Here is a 25424-nt window from a genome sequence, read left to right on the forward strand (position 1 = left end):
CCCCTAACTCGTGTAAAATTAAGCATCTGCCTACTTGACAAATATCTAAGATGACATAACATGAGGTATCGTCTAGAAATTATTCACTACTGACATCTAGGAGTCATTTTTGAAAAACCCTTTATTTACGTAACTCCAGGGTTAACATAGCCACCTGCGCTTCGCCAAAAAAAATGATTTTGAATTATTTTCAAAAACACTCTGTTGGGGCTACACGACATTGACTTTAGATATAAGTTTGCAGTAAGAGTAAAGCGATTCATTTCATTCCGTTGATACCGAGTTTCTGTCAAGCGAAAGAGCGTTCATTATAAAAATAGCGTATGATTGAAACAACAAACATTATATGGGTCACCCTGTATGTATGTATGTAATATTTATCTACGACTAAACTTATTTATAAGAAGTTTTACCGATCAGGTAGTGTATATATTGTAATAATATCTTAGCTAAGCTGACTTATTACGCCTCACAGGCAGTGTCAACATATGAAGTATGCGAGAATAGTATCAAAAAAACCAGTTGCAAATAATAATTAAGTGAATAACTTATTCAAAGCAAACACAACCTTTAGATAAGTATAAAATATTAGATACTGTATAAAAACCGTAAAACATACGTAGTTTATTCAGAAATATATAATTATTTGAACGAACGAAATTGCGTGCAGAGTATTAATTCACAAGTGTTTTTGAGATAAATATTATTTTTAACTCTTCTAGCAAAATATGTGTAATTATGTAATATGTATACGGATTTGTAGTTAAATCTTCAAATTAGCACGAATAGATATTTTATGTGCATATCCATCCACTTGGAATGTACTAGGGTGATCGAATATTGAAGCTATTTTTATGCAATCCATTTATCTGCTTATAAATTTAAGTTTCAAAAATAAATTAAAATAATAAAATATGTATGTACGAGTATATACGTAAAATCGACGCCTTCGAACGACTCCTACTCTGGCGCTCAACGCAATGTTAAATATAGTACCGTAGACATCACGCAGGCAGAATTGCCGCTGCACGTACCGCAGCTGCCAATATATGTAAGTATATATAATATTATATGCTCAACCTCACTTATAGGCACTCTGACACTTTGAGCTCATCCCCCTGTCAACGGATCAATGTAGGTCCTCGCTTAGTCCAATCGGAACTTTCTCCACTCACATTCCATCAAAGGAAGAGTGGACAGGGGGCTACACTTGGAGACCTGGTGAACTTGTTCACGGATGGACCGAAGTTGGAAGGAAAGGTCGGTGGAGAAGTTTTTTGTGAGAGCTCCCCATCAGACTCAAATTCAGGTTACCAGATCACTGATGTGTGTTCCAGGCAGACATAAACCTTATCTGGGTACGTGGTCACAGCGACATCGCGGGAAACTGTGAGGCGGATGAGCTGGCCAGACAAGGGACATGTGAGGTGATTTCCCCGCGAAGGGAGAGAATTGGGATCCACCTGACTACCTGTGGTCTGCTCATCGAGCGCTGGGCAAGTATACAAACTTGTAAGGTCGCGAAATCCTTCTGGCCACGTGTGGATCGGGGGCGCTCGGGCGAGCTTCTGAGGTTGATGAAATCTCAGCTCTCAAGCCTCGTGGGTTTTCTTACAGGACACTATGCGCGAGGAGTGCATGCTGTGACACTTGGAATTATTTCGAGCTCTATTTGCGTCGGATGTATGGAGGATGACGAGAAATCATCTCAGCACCTTCTTCTTAGTTGCCCTGCTCTGGTGGAGCTGTGCATCTTGGTTCTTACTTTTTTACTATGCCTGCTGATCTAGCTGGCGTTGACATTAAAAATTTGATGAACTTCATCAGCAGCATAAAGCGGTTGACGCAAACGTAGCACAGTCATCCTTCATAATCCACATATTCTAAATTCATCCTTCTAACCATCCTACCACCACCTCTCCTCGCCCTCTCCTTTCATCCTATCGGTTTTCTCCTTCACAATGGGATCACAAAGGACGAATCCATTTATCTTCGTCTAAGTGTGCCCATTCCTTGGGCAACCATTCCAACCTAACCTAACCGTAAATCGGCTGTTGTAGTAGTGCGATTGCTGATTCATTTCCTATTACGAAAACGAAGAATTCGTTTACTTACGAACCAGCATTGATAACGTTATTAATGTCCGCCTTGAAATGCAACGAATAAATAGACAATTAGTAATTTCTCTCCCGGCGAACAAAAGCACACTTAATAAGTCTCTGATTGGAGCGTTCAAAGGTGTTCAAGATTATGCGGACCTTTGCACATTGGCGCCAGTGACGACGAATATTGTAGGCAACCGAATGCTCAGATGTTTGCGAAGCATATTGCAGCGAATAAAAATCCATTGTATACCCTTCAGCCTTGAAAGTAATCGATGCACTAACGACTGGTGGTGGCATAGGAAAAGAAAGGTAGGTAGAGGATCTTTCAAAAGTGACGCCTAATGGCAGTAGTCAATAATTCCTAGACCATACTACTTTTATATAATCTTTTTTTAACACCGAAGGCCAATGCAGCCAGTGTGTTAAAATTGTTAATGCAATATTTTATATTTCTCTAATAAATAATAGTAATAATAATATATAATCTTTGACTTCTGTCCAGTGGGCAGATATACAATTTTAAACGATAGAACAAGGCTTTGAAATTGTTGAAATTTTATTGCTCGATCTATAAGAATAAAATACATCGGAAAGTTCGTAATTTTTGGTGGAAACAATCGTACGAATGAGTAGGCAGTTCAAAGATTCTGTCAGAGATAAAAAAAGGATTGGCAGACCAAAAACTAAACGTATTGTTGAGAATATTTCTGCTGTAGCGCAAAGTGTTGTTGAATAACCTTCAATATCGATATCTCGATATTCTCAACAATTAGGCATTCTATGATGGACTGTTTGGCGGATTTTACCTGTAAACGCTCTCATGGCGGACATTTAAATGATCTTGTTTTTCACATATAATTCTTATAAATATAATTCTCCTCTTATATCCAGTAGAGAAGCATTTCGTTGTAAAAAGCAGTCCTATCACCTTAATGTAAAAGTAAAGAAAATCAACGCTGCTTTATTTGCATAAATCTCCCAAGCCTACGCACGTGTACCTAATTCGAATAATTTCTAGCACGCTAGCATTTTAACTTAATGTAAATTACAGTACATAACAGATATGAAGACTTTTTTTGGAATATTTTTTTTTTTTATTATTCTGTCAATTGGATATTGTTAGCATGATTCTTTGAAATGTGCCGATATTTTCGGAATTTCTCAGCGAATTTGCGAAATGTTTACCAAATTTGTAGTAACAACTAAAAATGGATATGTATTAGACTACACAATTAAGTTTTAAATTGCACACAATTACTAATTGACAGCGGAAAGTGTTAATTTTGTTTGTGAAAAAATCGGCGTGAGGAGAGTGTAGAAAAAATTTATTTTTAGAACGAATCTTCTTCTTTATTTGCAAATTCTCAATACAGAATGTAAGCGATCACAGTAATAAATTGTTCATTAATTTCAATGCAAATGTGATAAATAATTCATTCTTCTTTTTTACATTTAATAAAACTATAAAATATTAGATATAATATTATGGTAATTGTCTCTACTTCGGGCTGCTTCAACCAAGTGCTCAATAGTCCTTAATCCTGTCCATTTTCTTATGCTACGTAGCCAAGACATTTGCTTCCTTCCAACTCCTCGTTGCCTTCGATTTTACCTTGCACGATCAGTTGCAACAATTCATATTTAGTACCACGCATAATATGACCAAAATCTGCGGTTTTGCGGCGCTTTATCGTTAATAGTAGCTCTCTATCCTTTCGAAGTTTCGTTAAGACTTCTTTGTTACTAACTTTGTCTGTCCATGATATTTTCATCATCCGCTGGTGCTACCACATCTCAAGCGCCTCTAATTTATTCATACTCGTAACCTTTAGGGTCCATGTCTCCACACCGTACAACAAAACAGACCAAACGTAACATTTAAGGTACCGAAGACATAATTTTATGTTTTATTGGAAATAACTTTCCTGTAATTAAAGAAAGCTTCCCTCGCTGCTTCAATCCGAGAGCAAATTTCTCTCTTATTTGTCCATGTTTCGCTAAGCCAGGATGTTGGTACTTAAATCAGGATACTCTTTAAATCGGATTGTCATATACATAAATGTTTAAGTTGGATTTTTTGAGAGTTTTTTAAAACAACCATGAATTTTGTTTTTTGGGTGTTAATACTTAGGCCGTATTGCAGACTTTTTCCGCTGAGTTCTTTAAGGAGATATTGCAGGTCATTAGATTTGTCAACCAATATTGTGGTGTCATCGGCAAATTGTATGTTATTTATTATTTCGCCATTGACTTTTATTCCTAAAATGACTGATGCCAAAGCTTCTTCAAATATATAATCCGAGTATAAATTGAATAGCCTTCGCAGTCACATCATTTTGTAGTCTCACGTTTGCAGTTTGGCCGCAATACAAGACGGCAATGCATCTTATTTCGGATGTATAGCAGAATTTATTAGTTTATAAAAAAAATATTGGACTCTCCCAGTCCGTATAATCGAGTTTTGATAGCAACCTGACTTTGTTCAGAAGGAAAAGGAGAACCACTTGCTAATTTCGCAAAGTTTAAGAAGGTTGCAGCTATTGTTTATTGCAGCAATAGGCCCAAAAGTAACTGAAAGATCATTGTGAAGGCTGGTAAATTAAATTAAATTAAAAAAGTATTGTTTATTATAGTACTTTCTTTATTATAGAATTTGTTTAAATTTACTCACCATAAATTTTGTTCGACATCGTCGTTTTATTTTTTCTTGTATTTGATTTTAATGACTTTTGTCTATCGGTTTTCACTTGTGAGGTAACTAGACAGGTTTGGCCTAGAAGAAATGAACACAGAACTAGACCGGCCTTCCATTACCGCAGTAATTCTTCTAATGGCTTCTATCGCAACTATATGTAGGATCAAGGTGGACTGCGTTGAATGCTTTTTTTTTTACCACTGTCGTGCTGGTACCAAAACGCGACAACGCTGTCTAATCTCTTACTCTTTAAATGACTGGCAAGCTTAGAATCCACAGTATTACATTGTTTTAGAGAGCCCAAATTAGTTGTATCACAATGGACCTCCAAATCTAAGTGGATCCAACTACACACTTGTTAAGAATTACATCCAACGTAAATTAAACTAACCTAACCTTAAACATAGTCTCACTCGATCGTATACAGGTAATTCAAAATTAGTACTCTATATTTGGTACTGGTATGTCTTTCATGTCAAACTAGTTTAAAACACCTATTGCACCTCAAAATCAAAATTGTCAAGACAAACGATTTCAATGTTCTCAATTTCAATATATACTTGTGTATAAATACTTTGGTTCGGTTTATCCAATACCCACTGCGCGTATGCCGGCAAATTAAGTTTGCCAATTACGATGCCATATTAAATAAACATTTAAACTTGAAACCAAGATCTATGGTGTCCGATTATACAAAGAGTGTGGTATTTATCCGTCAATCAATTATAATCCAAGCAGAAAGCGTACGTGATCATTCAGACAAATTGATATCGTATTTTGAAGAAGTTAATACATGCACACGCTGCGGGAAACCTGTACTAGTGGAAAAAATGTTTAATTTAGCGTTCTTACAATTTCCCAATTTCGAACCATTCTGCTAGTAGCGACACGGTCTTCCAAATGTACCGATAGTAAAGACAAAAAATCGCGTTCTTCGCACATTACGTCTGTGGAAGCCAGAATCGAGGTAGTGGCTATAAATTGACTACCCCTTCTAAACAAGTAAATTGCTGGTTCGTGTTTTGGATAAACGAAATTACCTTGTAAAGGGTCTTTCAAAAGTGACGTCTAGCAGAATTCGTGATTTTTTGGTGGTGAATAATCGTCGGAATGAGTCCACAATTTAAAGGTTGGTGGAAATATTTCAAGGCACTCGTTCTGTCGAGGAGCGAAAAAGCCAGGTAGGCAGGCAGACCAAAAACTGGACGCTCTGTTGAGAATATTTCTGCTGTAGCGCAAAGCGTTGCTGAACAGGTTCTCATCAATTAAGCATTCAATGATCGACTGTTTGACGGATTTTTTCTGTAGCCGTGCTCATGGCAAATAGTTAAATGATGTCATTATTCACATATTATTTTAAGAGCTGTATTTTGAATAAAAATAGTGAAACCTATGCAGGTCTTTTGAAATACTCTTTATATTCTAGCTTCAATCCTTTATAGACTGAGAACAGTTGAATCAATTTTTCAGAGATAAAATGCAACTAGATGGCACTCATGCTAAAAAAAACAATTTATATTTTATATACAATTTTTTACATACTCTTTATTGCTTGAAAGCAGCGGCTTAACATTTCTTATACAAAGTGGCGCAAAATGAGTCATTCTATTTGGTTTTTGAATAACTGTTTTACTAAAAAAAAAAAATGATTTTGAGTAATGGAAAGTTATTTATTTTGACCTTTACCCGCTTCATTGCTTGTCAGTTTGTATACTGCGGCTGTCTAGTTTACAAGTGTCAAATACGATTGACATGCATGAGTATGTACATCTACAATTGACGACTTTTTAGATTTTTTTGTTTATAATTTATTTATATATTCAACACTGTCGGTTTAGGCCGCGTTCATATGGGAAAACATTTGTTCCTAAAAACTCGTTACCTGGAACGCTTTTGCGTTATTAACACCTTTATATTCTCGTTTTCTCAATTTTGTTTTAGATTTTGGACAAAAACTAAGAATAGCAAGGTGTGTGAATACGACGGGAGCATCAAAAGAAAATTCGTAATGTTGAAACAACAAAACTATTCCATAGTAACAAACTAGTAATAAACTCGACAAATATGTTTAAATAACTGAAATTAAGCAAATCCATAATTGGTACACGGTAACAAATGTTTCCCTGTATGAACACGGTCTAATGAAACTCTCTTGAAAGGGCGTTCACAGCATGGAAAATAGAGAGTTATAATGCACCTTCGATTCGCCATTTCTCTGCTCTCTATCTCTGGGCTCTGCTCGCTTGACGAGAAATTTTCTTATAAAAGCAACAACAAAGTTATCGATCAACGCTAGCAATTACAGTTATACCTCATATATTAACTCACTATTTTCAATGTTGCCAAGTCCCTTTCAAGAGAATTTCATTAGACCGTGCTCATACAGGATGACTTTTGTTACCGTGAACCCATTATCGATTTGCTTAATTTCAGTTAATTAAACATATTTGTGGAGTTCATTACTAGTTTATCACTTTGCAAATCACTTTCTCGGGCATTATAATTAGGTGGGTGAATTGTATTGATTCAAGAATTTTTGGTAGCATTTTTTTCTCAAAATGGTTTAAGGGAAACTGACAGTGCAACAAAATGAAAAAAAAAACTTAATCCATGGGGTAGTTCATTTCCCTTAAGTTTTGAAAAATAAGAAGACTAAATATTTGTTTCAGTAATTTTCTTAATTTTATGCCACCTCAATTTTTACAGTTCTCATTTCATATGAAATTTTGAGATATTATGGCAAAAACCATATCTGAAATCATCCAATTCATTAAATATTAATAAATCTTACTTTGAAATGTTGTTTATGTCATTATTTTTATTATGTTGCTATTTCAATGGATCAAATAGTATTTATTAATACTCGAATTAAAATACCATTTACATAGCATTCATATTCGTGTTCAGGTTCTTCTAGGGGTGTAATTAATTTAGTAACTTTTATAGAAACCTGATTTTATTTTTCTATGAATTTTAAAAACATTGATTAGGCCATTTTAATATAAGAACGTAGCACTTTTTAATTTCATTTACCTGCCCAGTTCTTTAGTGAGCGCGACTTATTCAAAGCATATTTACACAGACTCTACGACGACGCTAATTCCTACTGTAGCTACTGTGACAAAATAAATTTTAGAAGATGTAATAAATTATAAATTCATAAATTATTCATATGCTCGTGCATATGTGAGATGTTCATTACACAGGGTTTGATTGAAAAGTAATGAGCCTTCCCGCGCGGAGCGTCTGCCAAGCGATCAACCGAATCGGCTGGTGGGGAAAATGATCGTTGGACCTTCCCCTTCCACTAGAAACCGGTCCCAGTTCGCTGGCAACAGCGGTGCAGTTAACATTGCTCCGCGCGTGAAAGCTGTTTTAAAAGTGTGTTAGGATTTTGCAGAGGCGAAAATGCAGCGATCGTTGGAGCACCGTTACTCGATTAAATTTTGCGTAAAGCTAAACAGTTTGTACCTCCAGGAAGCACTGTAAACGCGGCATTTTACGAAGAAGTGTTCCTTCGGCTGAAAAACCGCGTCGCCCGGGTTCGGCCCGACCTCGTCAACAATTAGACCCTTCATCATGACAATGTGCCGGCGCACACCGGCTTCCTCTGCACCTCTGCATAGCCAAGATGGGGGTTCCGGTGCTTCCCCACCCTCCCTTCAGCCCAGACCTGTCCCCTCCAGACTTCTTCTTGCTCCCGCGCCTGAAAAGAAAGCTGAAGGGGAGGTGTTTCGACTCCATCGAGGCGATCCAAAAAACTGTGACAGCCGAATTGAACGCGATTTCGGCGGATGAGTTTAAAAAATGCTTCCTGTAGTGGAAGGACCGCTACCAGCGGTGTATTGACGCTCAAGGGTCCTATTTTGAAGAATATTAGTTTTATAAGCCAAAAGGTTTAATAAAACTGCTTAAAAAAAATAAGGCTCATTACTTTTCAATCATACCCTGTATGATCTTCATATGCTCGCGCTTCCGTCCTGCAAAAGAAAAACACTATAGAGCCGTTGGAAAGCCTCCTTCTCCAGAAGCCTTCATGCAACATATGCTGCGCTCAAAGGAAATGTGGAATGCGGCATGTGACTTGGTGGCCGAAACTATAAAATGGAGGAGGCCTCTAGGGACGGCCTTCCTCTGCCGCGATGTAATATGGCACTTGATGGTAGTCACGCGGCGAGAGGAGATGGAAATAAACAGGCTTAATCTGGTTTCAGAAATCTACTTGAGGGTGGCGCGCTGCCAAAAAATAAAAAAACGCCTATAAAATTTAAAAAAATCAACAACATCATCAGCCTCAATACATAATTCCTTAGCAAATATGAGATCTCTTATGGATTCAGTTTTTAAACGATATATTTTATCGGTTTTTATGATTTTCATAAAAGAAAAGGACCACTTTGCGGCGGCTGCCTTGTTAGCAGGCAAATTTAGGTCACTACGTAATAAATGATACCAGACAAAAATAAAGAAATTGTGTTTTTTAAAATGTGGTAGATTTCAAGCCTTGTGAGAGTGTTGAATCATTTGTAGAAATGACAATTCATAAAGAAAATAAAGGTGATGTGCATTAATCTACGACCTTTGAGTAGCAGGTACTACCCTTAAATACCTGTTAAGTACTAAGGCTCGAAAAATTATTTACCTGCACTTAACAGTTACGGGGCACTCCTACCAACAATGGCCATTGTTCAGTTTTCCACCTTCATACGGAGTTTCGTAAGTCATACTGATTTCCAGGCAGAACGCAGAAATCGGCCCTTATGATGTATAAACCCTATGTAAGTACTTACAAATACTCATAAAAAAAAAACAACAAGGCATCATCACACGATAATAGTGGTAGTAAAACGGTGCTGGTCGCTAATTATGATTATTTCAGTAGAAATACTCAACCTATTCAACAACAACAACACACAAATCTGATAAGAAGTGTGGAGATTAGGGTAGGTAACTGAAATGTAAGTGCAGTGGTTCCGAAATTGTAAGTGGTGCGGAACTTTTAGGGGTATCAGCTTATAATAGCAGCATAAATGGGAAGCTCGGTCAGTCATGGTAGGCAAGAAGTACACGTTTCCTTGAGAGTTACGTAGACGTGGCGCGTACACTTCTGTTAGGTGTTTGGCCGGGCGCCTTCTTCTATTTGTGGTGTACGTGACTTAAACAAAACCATATTATAAGTTCACAATATTTGAGTGCGACAAATTGCAAAGTCTATTTTTTTTTTAAACATATAGTTTATACTATAACTAAAAGCATACCTCAAAGTTTAAAATTTTTAATAATATACAAAATTTTGATTAAAAAAACATTTCAACAAATTTTCATCAAAATCTAAAATTTTTTGGTCAGAATCTTTAGAAAACTGTTGGGCATGCAGTTTTACAGTTCATTGAATTTTAGTAAAACATTGTACTAGTTTAAAAAATTCCATAACTTTTCAAAGTTTCAACAAATCTTTAGAAAATTTTCGAGTATACAGTTTTATAATCCATTGAATTTTGGTAATTTTTTTGTGGACGTATGCATTTTATTGCATTTTTTTTTTTGCGTGGAGAAAATGCACAAGGCCGCTAGCATAATAAAAAAATTGTCAGAAATCAAAGCGATTTTTGAGCCATTTTGGATTTGAACTGTGTTACATAGGTATATCACAATTAAATGGTCTGTAGAACTGGCAGCAGCCGCCGTAGCCGAATGGGTTGGTCCGTGACTACCATTCAGAAGTGCATTGGATCGAATTTCCAAGCATTAAACATAAAATAATAGAAGCAGTTTTTTTCAAATAGCGGTCGCTCCTCGGCAGGCAATGTCAAACTTTCGATTGTATTTCTGCTTCATAAAAAACTATAAAGGTTATAAGCGTCAATTATGGGTACATACGAGTATACTACTGTGGGCAAAAAGTAAGGTGAATTTATTTGTCAAACTTCGCGGGACTAAAATTTCGCTCTAGTTATTTTTTTCATGAGTTGGCAGCACTGTTAATAACATCTGGGCCAACTTTCATGTGAATGTCATTATCAGTAATATATTTACGATTGTGTTTACCAAACGACCAAGAGTGCATTTTTCGATTTTTACAATGTCTGAGTTGATGAGCAGAAAAGTGCCATCAAATTTTATTTGCGGAATGAAATTTCGGCTGCGGAAACGTTTAGCATGCAGAAGGCATTTGGTGATTCGACCACGTCTCAGAAAAATGTTTATAAGTGGTACAAGGACTTCAAAGAGGGTCGAGAACGTGTTGGTGACTTAGAGCGCTCCGGACGACCATCGACGTCAACAGATGACCAACACGTCAATAAATTGAAGGAGTTAGTGCTCAAAAATCGTCGGTTGACTGTTAAAGACCTTACTGATATGATCGGAATATCAGAAGGATCTGTGAAAACCATTTTGAAAGACCATTTGGGCGGCCGCCGTAGCCGAATGGGTTAGTGCATGATCACCATTCGGGATTCACTGAGAGGTCGTTGGTTCGAATCTCGGTGAAAGCAAAATTAATAAAAACATTTTTCTAAAAGCGGTCGCCCCTGGGCAGGCAATGGCAAACCTCCGAGTGTATTTCTGCCATGAAAAAGCTCCTCATAAAAATATCTGCTGTTCGGAGTCGGCTTGAAACTGTAGGTCCCTCCATTTGTGGAACAACACCAAGACGCACACCACAAATAGGAGGAGGAGCTCGGCCAAACGCCTAACAGAAGTGTACGCGCCAATTATTTATTTATTTTTTTTATTTGGGCTTGCGAAAAGTCAAATCTCGTTTGGTACCGAAAACTCTCAATTTCTTGAAAAAAACTCGTCGCGTTGATGTGTGTGAAACAATGCTTTCAGACTATCAGGACAAGCTCAAATGCATCATTACGGGAGATGAGACTTGGATTTAAGATCCTGAAACAACTGACCAATCAAGCGAATATCGTGCTAAAGGCGAGGCCAGACCGAAAAGAGCACGTCAAAGTCGTTCAAAAATAAAGGTCATGATGACAGTTTTTTTCGATTTTCGTGGTGTGGTGCACTATGAATTCCTTCCACCTGACCACACTGTTAATAAGGAATATTATTTGAGCGTTATGCGTCGTTTACGTGAAGGAATTCGTCTAAAAAGACCAGAATTATGGGCCAACAACTCTTGGTTTTTGCATCACGATAATGCACCGTCTCACACTGCACTTGTTCTTCGTGACCATTTCGCCAAAAATTCCACGCATATCGTTCCGCAACCACCATATTCGCCTGATTTGGCTCCGTGTGACTTCTGACTATTCCCAAAACTCAAGAGACCACCTCGGGAAACGCGTTTCGAGTCGATTGAGGAGATAAAAGCTGAATCGAAGAAGGTTCTGATGGCTATACCGGAAATGGACTATTTGGCATGTTTCGGAAAAATCGCTGGCATAAGCGTATTTCATCGAGAGGGGATTATTTTGAAGGGAATGAAATTGATTTACAAGAATAAATAAAGATTTTTCATTTTACAACCAAATTCACCTTACTTTTTGCCCACAGTAGTATATATAAAACTACGTACTCGCAATTCTTCTAGAAATCTTATTAAAAAGTTTAAAATTTTTATGAACATTTTTTGATTTTTTTTTTTAATTTTGTGCAAAGTTTTAAACTCTAAGTTAAATGGTTATTGTTGTAGTATTTTTTTTTTATAAAAACAAAAAAAATTAAATAAATAATTAAATTAATTTAGTTTATTATGAACACCTGTGTACATATGTGTATATGTGTGTATATGTATGTAATTCAAACAATGCATATATCTTATGTAATTATAATTACAAGCTTATTACATTATTACATATAAACAAATATAAAAATTTGGTACAACAACTTATTTCACTTTAGCAGCTTTTGTTTAAGATCACTGAATAATGATCTTCTACAGAAAAATGTTTTGATGTTAAACACGCATTTTTTAACATAGCTTCAAACGCTACAGCTGTTAATGTTTAATAGTTTGAAAAGTTAATTAATTTCCCTCAACTCTATACTTGATGCACAGAAAGTGGTAAGTCGTTTTAAGTTGTTTTGACACATCATTCTACAGATCTGTGTATAAGCAGTTATAACACGAAGTGGTTTGTACCTATTTATCAACACACACAACGCCAAGCAATGAGCGAACAAGTATTTAAACAAATCGAACAAATGTGCCGACCTCCAGTTAATTTAAATTCGTAACGCTCAACACATCGCAGTAATAAATAAATATATGCAAATTACTTGTAATTCGCAAATTGTGAAGCTGTGATTATTAATTTCTTGTTGTTGATCAGACACTCGTTTTGAATCTCTCGTGATGGCATTTGAGTATAGCAAAGATATTGTCAAACCTCCGGAATATTTAGATATACAGTTCATTGAGGATATGACCGAAAATGCGTTGCGGGAAACGAATGTGAAAATCTTAAAGGCTTATTTCCAAATGTGCGGTGCTGGAGGCGAGAACTTCTGCAGCCACGTCTATCGTATTAGGGTGCAATACGACTTGCCGCAAACCGGAAAGCGTGGTGAATTGTCTGTGGTCGTTAAATGCATACAACCCGTAGAGGGTATTGATTTTTTGGACGAACTTAAAGTATTCGGAAAGGAGAAGACAACATTCGAAGAGACATTGCCAATGCTGTCACTGTTCCTTGAGCCAGGCGAACGCTTCAGTGGACGGTGTGTAGAAGCTTTAGAGTTTTACGCATATCGAGTGTTATTATAAATAGTGTTTTTATTTTCGCTGAAGGCTTTATCACTCAGTTAAACGGCCGGTGAATTGTTTAGCATTCGAGGATCTCAATATGAGCGGCTATCGCATTGCGTCGCGGGAGCTTGGATTGGATGAGAAGCATGCGCGTTTGGTAATGAAACGTATTGGCCAATTTCACGCAATTTCAATGCATCTCGCAAAAAAGGTATACAGAATATTTTACTTAATTCACATACATATGTATATGTAAGAACAAACTAATTGCGCATTAGGGTATTGAGAATTTTTTTTTGTTTTTAAATCCCTTTCGGCCGCCGTAGCCGAATGGGTTTGGTGCGTGATCACCATTCGGAATTCACTGAGAGGTCGTTGGTTCGAATCTCGGTGAAAGCAAAATTAATAAAAACATTTTTCTAATAGCGGTCGCCCCTCGGTAGGCAATGGCAAACCTCCGAGTGTATTTCTGCCATGAAAAAGCTCCTCATAAAAATATCTGCCGTTCGGAGTCGGCTTGAAACTGTAGGTCCCTTCATTTGTGGAACAACACCAAGGCGCACACCACAAATAGGAGGAGGAGCTCGGCCAAACACCTAACAGAAGTGTACGCGCCAATTATTTGATTTTTTTTTTTATTTTTTAGGTAGGCCTGCAGAAGGTCTTGGCTTCCTAACCCAGGAATAAAGGTACACAATATTAATTGTGTCATCCTTTGTTAAGAGGTGCTCTCGACACTCGTTTAATTCAACTTTTGCGTTTTCTTTTCGCAAAATTATGTACGTGCATGCATTCATACACTTGTAACTTCGCCACGATTCACTATCTATTTTTATTGGCGTCAAATGGCTTTCAGTGACAAATGGGTGATAAGTTGTGACAACTTTTATTATTTATTATTTCATTATTATTTCAATTTTATTATAAGATTGTCACTGCTAACCTTCTCTTGCCTTCCACTTTACCAATCTTTGCTACCTTCCAGTCGGTGGTAGGTAGCTCATGGTTGCCCAGTTTGACCAGTTTCTGCACTTCCTCTAGGTCGGTGTGAGAATCTGGTATTCAGGCTTTGGATTTTGGCCGGTTGGGGATGTCTTCTCGGAGGATCACAGCAAAGCTCCCCTACACGTCTTATTGCCAGGGTATATAGGTCCACCGATCGTTGATCAGCGCACCTTATTAATTTGGCACGGGATTGGAACCAAACCGCAACCGGCCAACTGGGTGGAGGTCCTAAATTTTCTTTCAGGATATCCCTGTATAATTTCTAGAGACTTCTGTTTATCAGGTCCCAGTTTGCTTGCCGGATCGCACCGTCAAAGGGTTTGCAATCAATCACACCCCCTTATGTAGCTTTCTTTCGCTATTTCCGCAAAAGATTTCTTCATCGCGATGTTAGTCGTCTGAGTGTCGGACATTCGCGTTCTTTTTACTTGAGCCGATGTCCCCTCACTCAATCTTTTGCACTTGCCTTGCGCAGAATCCATTTTAGCCTTCTCTCGGTGTTCGGCAATGCACACCCCTTGGAGTCTAACTGTTCCTCCGGCAGATTCTCTAGTATGATGTCCTTCAGTTTCTCCAGGATCCCGGATGCAGCACTCTTGGTACGATAGCATCTTTTTGAAGCTCTAATATGCTTCCGGGGGTGGGTACTACCCCGGGGCAGTGATTGTGTCAGAAGGCGAGTACCAGTAACCATTGGCTGAGCCATGTGGTCCGATGCCGCCGATATTGTTATAAGCGTTACTCCTACCAGAGTTTCCGTGTCACCTGGAGTAACGAAGATAGCAATTTCAGCTTGTCTTGTGACAGAGCAGCCCTTGCTTCTCGAGAGTTTAGTTGCGAGGGGGGATTTTTTTCTGGCACTAGATGTGGATGGAATATCATCGTCAACTTGTCTTGAATCAGGGTAGGGATCGTGACAAGTTACATGCATAAAATTTAAAATCTTTCATATATGGAGTTCATTAATAGCTGCGTAAAATTTCGTTTGATTTTCCTAAGAAGGTAATATTTTCTGATTTTTTTATAAAGGCAACTTTTAATTGATAGGGTATTCCATAAATAAAATGTATAAAAATGTCCATGTACTATAGTACACGCTAATTGAAGTTTCAAACTATTTTCTATAAAGTTTTGTGTTCTCAGATCGAATCAGGAATCGACGCAAAGTAGTAAATTACAGTGATCGGTAAGGTTTTTACCACACGAATATATATATGTTTTCAATTTAACTTCTAGTGGAGAACGAGAATTTTCTATTATTTATCCGAGACTGTAAATTTGACAATTTGTTACCAATTTCGATGCGAAGAGCAGATGTTGCCTGTTTCAGTCCGCGAGTGGTATTTTATTTCCCATCTACCCTGCATATCTGCCAAGCGTTCCCCTATCCGCCAACTGGGGACGCGACCGATCGAATAGAGACAACACAAGAATGATGTATGCTAATTATCGAAGTCTAATGTAGTCGAAGTGTTGTGAAGTCTACACGCCGTCAATATAAAACGGAAATTTTTTTCTGTTGGTAGTTTCTCAGCATGCAGCTGAAGGATATCAATCATACCAGCTGTTACGTATATACAGGATTGGCCATATTAAACTGACCCATTGAGTAACCCTATAACTTTTTACTGTAATTTGAAATCTAAGGTTTACGTCAACAAGCCAAAGACACTAGGCGCACTTAAGGCCAATATCCGACGGGAAATAGCCGCCATATCGGCCGAGACGCTGGCCAAAACTATGGAAAACGCCGAAAAACGGGCACATTACGCTATACGAACTAAGGGCGACCACTTGCGCGATATCATATTCAAAAAGTGATGTAAACGAATCTCCTTGAACTAAATTAAATGTTTTTCACAATGAAACACAAAAAAATGTTTCTTTTTCCATATTTTTTTAATAATCACATGGGTCAGTTTAATATGGCCAACCCTGTACATATCCAAATACGTGCTAAGGGCGACCACTTGCGCGATATCATATTCAAAAAGTGATGTAAACGAATCTCCTTGAACTAAATTAAATGTTTTTCACAATGAAACACAAAAAAATGTTTCTTTTTCCATATTTTTTTAATAATCACATGGGTCAGTTTAATATGGCCAACCCTGTATGTATGTATGTATCATGTTTTTTTTTTTGTTTTTTTTTTGGGAAGGAGAGGATAAAAATGTCAGAAGCATTTTGATTGGTGCCATGCGCCCACTAAAACAAGCTTCCCCTTCCGGCTGACTTCCACCCTGGGAACGCATTTGCTCTACATCGCGGGTGCAGCTATGATGTATAGAGGTTCTACGTCGCTGATAGTCTCCATTACTTTCGTTATGAAGCAGATGAAATTTTGGATAATGTCATGCGCATTACCGTCTTGTTTGCATATGATATGGGCGTGAATCGTTAACTCAAGCGTTTGTAATTGTCCACTGAATTGACCTTTCCTAGAACACCATTTCATGTTGAATTCCAGGGCGTCGATATTATTTGGGTCTACCTGCCGCTGCTGAAAAAGCACTATTGTTCGCCTTTCTTCATCCTGTTTGCGTAGCTTACGCAACACTTTCTAGATATGCTTACATAAGCACCCCAGGAATTTTTTGAAATGGACATACTACCAGTTAAATTTGTCTCACTTAGCTGTCATCCAAAAATAGTGGCTAATTTCTCACGTTCTCTTGCCAACCTTGGACAGTAGAAGAGTACGTGGCGGTTCAGCATCGGAGAGGGGAAGTAAACCACCTTTCCATGTCTTCGTCGTAACCACGTAGCAAGGTTAGAGATGAGTCGTGTGTCCAGCGACCATTAGGAGGAAGATCTCATCTTCGTTGCCTTTAGTTAAGTTACGCAATGTGCTGTTCTCACTTTTGGTCCCTTGTTGGTTTTGCATCTTGCCTTGGATTGAGACAGTTTAGTTCACGTGCTCGGATATCCAGTGGGATTTTTTCCGCAATCACGCAAATTGATATTGATATTGAATTGCACTGAACTGGTGAGGCAGTGTTATTGTGATCATTTTATTTTCTGAATGCTACATTAGCTTGACGAATACAAGGTGGCGCAAAATTAAGCATCCAATTTTGGTTTCGAATAACTTTTTTACTAAATAAAATAAATATAAATCTGTTTAGTTCACAAGTGTCAAATATGATTTGCAAAAATGTTAAATCTCCCGATAGCGTGATTAATTTTGGGCCACCTTGTATATGTAATTGGAATGAATATGGCATCCTACTGTAAAAATTATATATTTGTTTATTTATCTCCAGTTAATAATATTAAATACTAGAATAAATAAAAGTATGTGTACAATGAGCTCTCAAGTATCTAAATTAACTGCTGTCGAGCAATGAAATTAATTTTGTTTAGTTGATTGTTTATAATAAAAAGTGTAAATGAAAGTAATAGTCAAACCAGATAGATGGTGTGAGTTAGTGTTTAATGTCATTTGTTGCAATTCTTAGAGGCAAGGGTGGATTCGGTTTTGTCGCTAATTGAAATATATGTATGATAATACATACACTAGGTGTCATAATTCTACGCCCTGCCGATTTATAAATACTATTGTCAATGGTACGTTCAAATTCAAATTCATCACCTTCGTTGTTAACTATCGTAGTAGTCATGTTGGGGACAAAAATGCGTTACCTCCAATTCTAACGGTACTTATTTTCGGTAATTCGTAGTGAGACGAGAGTGTCACTTTTTGTGTTGTTAGGACGATTGGTGGGGAAAATTATTATTTTTATTTAAAAAGCTTTTAGTTTATCGGTTTTTAATAGAATTATGTGCGGAGCTTTACAATAGAAGCAAATTTAAAAGAAATTGATATTGCCGAGAAGAAAATCATAATAAAATTGTGGAAAGAAGGCATGAACATAAGTTCGAACATTAATTCAAAACTAAAACAACCTTAATTATAATTTCAAGGCAAAGAGCAGACGTAGATAACTTCTACAAAAGTGAAACATAAAATAAAGAATAAATTTAAAAAAATTGTATATATTTCTCTGTGTAAAATCCTATGATCGACGAACGAAAATGCGTGAAGTAACTGACGGCGTATCAGTTATGTATGCAATTTACATAAAGAGCGATGGTCCGGTCTCAAACGCTGCAGAATCACAAAGAGTTTTGTGACAATTCCGAACAGAAATCTGTCAAACTTTCTACTAAAATTTGAAAGGAAAGACGTTCGGTTGATGGTCGGTATTATCACAAGACACAACCCATGGGGTCAACATATGACCATTGAGGATCTGATGTGCCTGTATTGCTTGGAGATGGCGGATAGCACTTTCTCTGTGAGTGTCCTGCCTTTGCTAGAAATTTTGGGTTCCGATGTTGTGAGAATGAGTAACATTCGTCCTCTAAATTAGGAGGATATTTACAGATTTGCCAAATAATCTGGAAAATTGTCACAAGGCTAACTACCTTTGTCTCTGCCTCTATTCTTTCCTATCTCTTTCTCTGATGCTGTTCTCTTTCTTTCCTCTTTCAAGAGCTCTAAATACAATGGGCTTTTTAGCCTGAGTGTGCCTATGCAAATTTTTATTTTTAGGTGTGTTGACCGGAACAGCAATTAATATTTCACATGATAAGTTGGCTTTGAACAAATTGTCGGCCCGATGGGTGCCGCGATAGCTCACGGGGGTTAACTTCGAAACAGTGTTTGGAGCAATTTAAGCGAAAAGCGAAGAAATTTTTGCGTCGAGTTGTCACCGTTGAAACCTAGATTCATCATTACACACCAAAAACTAAACAATAATCAAAACCATGGATTTTTTCCGGTGAATCTGCTCCAAAGAAGACGAAGACAGCCCCATCGGCCGGAAAGGTCATGACGACGATTTTTTTGTATGCGAGCGGCGTCATCCTCATGGAATTTTAGAAAAAGGAAGAATGATCACTGGACAATACTACAGTGAGTTATAGGACTGCTTTCACAGAAAATTGAAGGAAACACGGCCGCATTTGGCGGAAAAGAAGGTGCTGTTTCACCACAATAAATGCATGAATTGCGTTATGAATTGCTGCCGCACCTCCCGTATTCACCCGATCTGACTCCCTCCGGCTTTAACATGAAGAAATGGCTCGCGGGAAAAAATTTAGTTCAAATGAGGAAGTCATCGTCGAGGCAGAGGCGCATTTTAAAGAGTTCGACAAATCCAAAAGGGTTTTTCAATAACAGGTGTTATTGGTGAATGGATTGCGCTATCGAGAGATGATTAACGATTTTTTATGGTCGGATAGGATGGTATTGATCTGGACAACGTTTATTTTCAACAACACAACGCTACGTGCCACACAAGCACCGAAACCACTGATCTTTTACGGGAAAAGTTTTCGGACCTTGTTATCTCTCGAAGAGGTGATCACAATTGGCCACTGAGATATTTTGATTTAACACATTGTGACTTTTTCCTTTGAGGCCACGTGAAAGAGAAGGTCTACGCCAACAGCCCAGGGTCGATTCAATACCTCAAAGATGGAATTCGTGAAGCTATCGAGAACATAGGGCAGCCACTTTGCAAATTGGTTATGGAAAATGTTATAAAAAGGATATTGACCTGTAAGCGTGGTCGTGGTGGTCATTTGCCTGATGTTATTTTCCGCTTTTAAGGGCATACCTTTCTCTTTTTAGTGAAATAAACATCTGATCATTTACATTAAAAAATAACATTTTTCTTGGAATATCAAAATAACACCTCTGTTTGGAAAACCCTTTCATTTTTTAGAGGGGTTAAAATATGACCTGAGCGTTAGAATAATTGTATTTTTTTTAAAGGGGACTATGTTGAAAAAAAAAATTGAAAAAATGGTGTCTTCATTTCTAATATGTGTAGTTATTGAACCCCCTCGAATAATAAATATTATAAGCCCCTACAATGCAGTTTGTTAGAACCAAATTAGTCAAATAGTTTCTAAGTTATAGCGATCACATTTCAGACTGTATATCATAATTATTTTATTCCGTTATTTACTTTTAACTTTCTCTCCAATTTACAGAAACCATTTATACGCCAGCTCTACAACCAAGGCATGCTTTCCCGCAATGCACTTAAACCTGAAAGTTTTCTCTTACGATTTTTCACCGGAAATGCCAAAGCTCTACTTAAACTCATCACGAAATGGTCCGATTTCTCTAATATTGCTGACAAATTACGAAATTACGTTGAAAATTTGCCTGATAACTTGGTGCGTGCTCAGGCACCTCTGCCAGATGACACTTTTAGAGTACTAAATCATGGAGATCTTTGGGTCAATAATATACTCTTCAAATATGATGATAATCATGAGGTGCAAGATTGTACATTTATAGATTACCAAATGTCAGTTTGGGCTAGTCCAGGCATCGATTTGAATTATTTTCTTTACACCAGCGTACAGTTGGACGTATTGAAAAACAAATTCGATGAATTGCTAAAAGAGTATTATAAGAGTTTTTGTGCTAAGCTTGTCGAACTTAATTACGAGCCATTGCCTAGCTTCCAACAGGTCTGTGATGAGGTACACCGGCGCGCTAGCTATGGCTTTTTCGCTAATTATGGCATCTACCCGCTAGTTATACAGGATAAAGAGATAGCAGGCGATACTAGTTTGGATAATTTGGTTGATGAAGATTTTGCAGTGAAAAAACAGGAACAAATATTCGGTTCCAAACATATAGCCGAGACCTTGCGGTACACATTGAAAAAATTCGACAAAATGGGCATTTGGGATTAAGGGGCTTTGTGTGTTGAATGAAAATATTTACACCTGTTGCAGAATAATATTTTTATGTTATGTGTATATGCACTCGTACATTTTAATATTTCAAATGCATTTGAGATTAGCAAAAAATTAAAATTATTTAAATGAGAGTGTAAAAAGTTGTTTAGTTAATAAAATAAAATTCAAAAACGGCTGCAAAAGAGTTTTTAGTGTTCTAGAAGAAATATGCACTCGTATATTGTATTATACATATATCTGCTATCGTAAAAATAGAAATTTTGATCATAAATCCAATCCAAATAAAGCAAATTTATGCATCAGCGTCAAAGGCGGCAGCTAAGCGAAATAGGGCAACGCCAAGCAACAGGGAGCAAACCGCAACCGGAGGGGCTGCCAGCCATGCGCACCACCTCAACTGCGGCGTTGGCCATCAGCCGACAGTCATCAGCAGATGATATTGTGCAGGAGGTGCCCGCTGATCGCAGCTGTTCGGGCAGCGCCTAGAAAGTTACATAAGTCAGCCTGGAAACCACGCTCAGGTAAATGCAAACCGAAGTCGGAACAAAACGACGCGAAGTTTTGTAAACAAAACAAACCGTGTTGCTGGTTTGTTACATGCAACATGCTCATGTTGTTGTAGTTAGCAGTGGTTGATGTTGTTGTATTTGTTTAGTGTTGTCGACGACCAGCAGAGCAGATGCGATGAGCTCAAATAGATTGTGTTGACAAAATTTGAACGTGACCAAACGGTAGCAGAGTGAAATACGCGAAACGGTGGCTGAAACAGTGGTTAGCAACATGATATCAACAACAATGGCTAAAGAAATAAAATAAAACATCGCAACAACCAGACTTGATCAGAGATGTAGTACAGTGTTTCGCAATTGAGTTAGAAGTACGATAAAATGTCCTGTCAAGCTATGTTCCCTGGAAGGGGAAGTATGTATCTATTGTGCCTACATAGATGTTGCTATGTATACAAGTAGATGGGCAATTGATTACTTGTTTAATTTGTGTCTGATAAGCTTAGCGTGTTTGGGGGAGCCATTGGGGCTTTATTTGTTTTAGCTTGATAGCTCAGCAATTTTTCATTAAAATACTAGCAAATTAGGTTGCTTAATCCCTGTCGACGGCCGCCGCAGCCGAATGGGTTGGTGCGTTACTACCACTCGTTTGAATCTCTGGGGCATGGAACACCAAATGATAGAAAACCTTTTTTCTAATAGAGGCGACCGCTGCAGGCAATGGTTGGTAAAACTCCGAAGTAAACTCCTCGACATACTGTGTGACGCCGCAGTGATGCAAGTCGCTGAGGTGCGATTACATCTTGAAGAATAAGAGAAATTTGCAGAGCCTATAGCGTAGTTTCGATAATGTCAGAATGTTTTTTTTTTTCAAAACCTTTGATCAGTTTCAAAAACAATGATCGAGCCGACGCCGCGTCGTGGTGTACGATACAGTCATTTATGACGAGTTCGAGCTGCACACGGAAAATGTGTTTTTACAGCCGCTCCAGGACGCATCATTATCGGAGAAAGAGGTGTAGTAAAAACACTGAATCAGAAAAATGTTCAGTTAAGTTCAGCAGGCAAACAATTCATAATATAATATTATTTTAAATCGCTACAAAATGAGAATACTCTAGAGGATAGACTCCTTACAAATGAGCAAAAACCTGCTAATTTTGAACAGAGCTCAGACGAATGGTATTTAGGAAGAGGGTGATGTTATTATTTTCCATTAAACAGTGAAAGTGACCCTATGTTCCTACCTGGAACTCTAGGAACTGATGATGATAAGGAACAGTGAAAAATCTTTTCGAATAAAATAAACAGTCATCACCCGTAAGTTACCCATAAGAAACCTTTACTTTCAGCATGAAAGTGAAAGCTTGTACAATAAAAAACCTACAACACAAAGCTACTATCTACAATGCTGGTCAAGTTAAAATATGCCGAAAGTTAAATTCTAGTGATATACGGTTTTATGGAGCCTCCGACCGGTTAATGTGTTTACCATTGCATACTAAGGGGTGATTATTTCTATCTTTTTAGTCATTCATATCGGTATTGGAGATTTAACTTGAACTGCCAGCAGGGCAAGTAGCCACCTCTATACGTAAGTATACATGCATAATATAGATTTATTATGTTCTATATCCTTCCGACTGATGAGGAAGACAACGCGCAAAAGAGGTTTCCTTTCACTTGTGCATATAATGCTGACCTCAAAAGATAAGGTAAGTTCCTCTTCTGCTCTCTGGCCTGGATGATTTCTAAGAACGGAATTCATTAAATCACACCTAAGGCAAATATTGATTGTGTCTCAGTGAAAGCCCTCAGTGAGCTCCCCTCAATGATCTTTCAAAAATATTTACGCCCCCATTCTGTGTAATGAGACGGAAATATACACCTGTAAAATGAGTTTAATTTGTGCTATAAAGAGCAAACAACAAAACGAGAGCCGATGTGATACGTTATTCGAGGAACAAATGACTTCATCAGTCTACAAATCGTTCGCATTACCATTCGTTCGTCATACAAAATTTGGCTTCTAAACTTACTTAGATCGTGACTTCTACCCGCAAAAACTCCTCAAGTTAGTACTACTTAGCTATATCAATTGATTTTGTTCCGCTGCTCACATAGTTCAATTTGGAAAGCGCATAGTTTTCTCCACCATATTCATAATCAATTTCAGCCGAAGTAACCGAAGAGCTGTGAATTATGAAAGCGGTCATAAATGTTTCGCTAACTTAGTCTCAATCGCTAGACACCTATAATTTGAGAACTTTACCGAGTATTACAGCTCCGTAATCAGTCAGTAGGAACGGTAGTGTACCTGGACAAACTGTGAGCTTATTTCTCACGTATTTCAATGGTATTTGTCAATTTAATGGGTAAAATTGTAGGAGTGCCGTGTGAAGTGTTATTATTATTATGAGGGTATTTAGCACTGCGACCTGAAAGATCCCCGTTCATGAATTCAGAGTATTTCTCTGAGCCCAACTTTTTCAGTAAATTTTTGTATTTGTTCTGCTTTATTGAGATTTATTTCCTCAACTGGTAACATGTGCTTATCGAGGTGTTTATCCCGCTTATGCAATAGTGCTGGGCACGATCGCAGCATATATTTGGCGGCTTCATCTTCCTCTTTACAGAATCTGCAAAATCCATTGTAGTATATTCCCAATTTGATGATTCAATCTACAATGCCCTTTTTAAATTACTGCGATGATTCTGAAGCTCTTCTTGTTTAATTCCATTAAATCATTAAAATGGTTTAGGTTAAAGCTTCCTCTCAGTAATAATGCTTTCTGAATAATAAAGGAAAAGTTGCCCTTTCCTAGTACAATGGTCTCCTGACTGAGTGCTTGGACTTGTCTAACCGCCCACAAATAGAATCTAAATCTACCCTTTCCTAAGCCACAAAAGGGTTCTCAGCCTATAGGTGGAAAGGCCGCTCCTTCCCTGACTAATTTATCTACCATTTCAATTCGAGTAATTGCGTCCACGGTACATAGAGCCCATATGATACGGTCCTGATTGTTCTGGCCCAAGATATTCAGCTTAGCAAGACATTCCAACAACAATGAAAAAAGGTTAAGAGCCTGCCTGTTATAGTTGCGTTCAAATATGAAGTGGGGGCAACCTCTTATTTACCTCTATGCTTGCTTAGCGCTTCCAAGCATATTTCCCCCTGTTCGCAGACAGGGATTCCTCCGTATACCATGGTTTTAGCTTTCCTGTGAGGTAAAGAATACCGAAAACCACTGCATTGTATCTCCACAGCACGACCTGTGGCTTGAGTCTCCATTTTTTACCAAGCATAGATTTGCAGGAGTGCAAGGCTATACTGGCCTTCTTTACCCGATTTTCAATGTGTAGCTTCCAATGGAGCTTGGAGTCAAGTATCACTCCACGATACCTAGCTTCCGATCAAAGCGGGAGAACGTGGTTGTTTAATTTGGGAAGTCGAAAGTGTGGGGGTTTATATTTTCTGGTAAATAGCACCAGCTCCGTTTTGTCAGAGTTGACTCGGAGGCCGCAAGTGGTAGCCCAGCGACTGAGTACAGCCAGTGACCTTTCCAAAATCTCAGCCATGACTGAGGGAAACGGTCCCGATACCATTAGAACCAAGTCATCGGTGTAGGCTACTACCTCAGGCCCAGCCTTATTTAGCATTATCAGAACTTCGTCAACAG

The 25424-nt window shown here is 37.9% G+C and overlaps 1 protein-coding gene across 1 annotated transcript; it reads left to right on the forward strand.

Moving 5' to 3' along the window:
• The first annotated feature begins 12965 nt into the window (after positions 1-12965).
• On the forward strand, positions 12966-21422 carry LOC129239689 (uncharacterized). Its single transcript, XM_054875400.1, has 3 exons — positions 12966-13476; positions 13547-13715; positions 20516-21422. Exons 1-3 carry the CDS (start codon positions 13112-13114, stop codon positions 21230-21232), a joined length of 1251 nt encoding a protein of 416 aa, XP_054731375.1. The 5' UTR covers positions 12966-13111; the 3' UTR covers positions 21233-21422.
• The last annotated feature ends 4002 nt before the right edge of the window (positions 21423-25424 follow it).

This window comes from Anastrepha obliqua, chromosome 2 (genome assembly GCF_027943255.1).
Source record: "Anastrepha obliqua isolate idAnaObli1 chromosome 2, idAnaObli1_1.0, whole genome shotgun sequence".
In the NCBI taxonomy this organism is placed as follows: domain Eukaryota; kingdom Metazoa; phylum Arthropoda; class Insecta; order Diptera; family Tephritidae; genus Anastrepha; species Anastrepha obliqua.

What these genes read in the sequence shown, in the direction of transcription:
- LOC129239689 (XM_054875400.1), top strand. Translation starts at nt 13,112, where the DNA reads ATGGCATTTGAGTATAGCAAAGATATTGTCAAACCTCCGGAATATTTA. An exon ending in GGCGAACGCTTCAGTGGACG is followed by an intron (nt 13,477 to 13,546) that starts GTGTGTAGAAGC and finishes TTTTCGCTGAAG; the next exon opens with GCTTTATCACTCAGTTAAAC. An exon ending in CAATGCATCTCGCAAAAAAG is followed by an intron (nt 13,716 to 20,515) that starts GTATACAGAATA and finishes TCCAATTTACAG; the next exon opens with AAACCATTTATACGCCAGCT.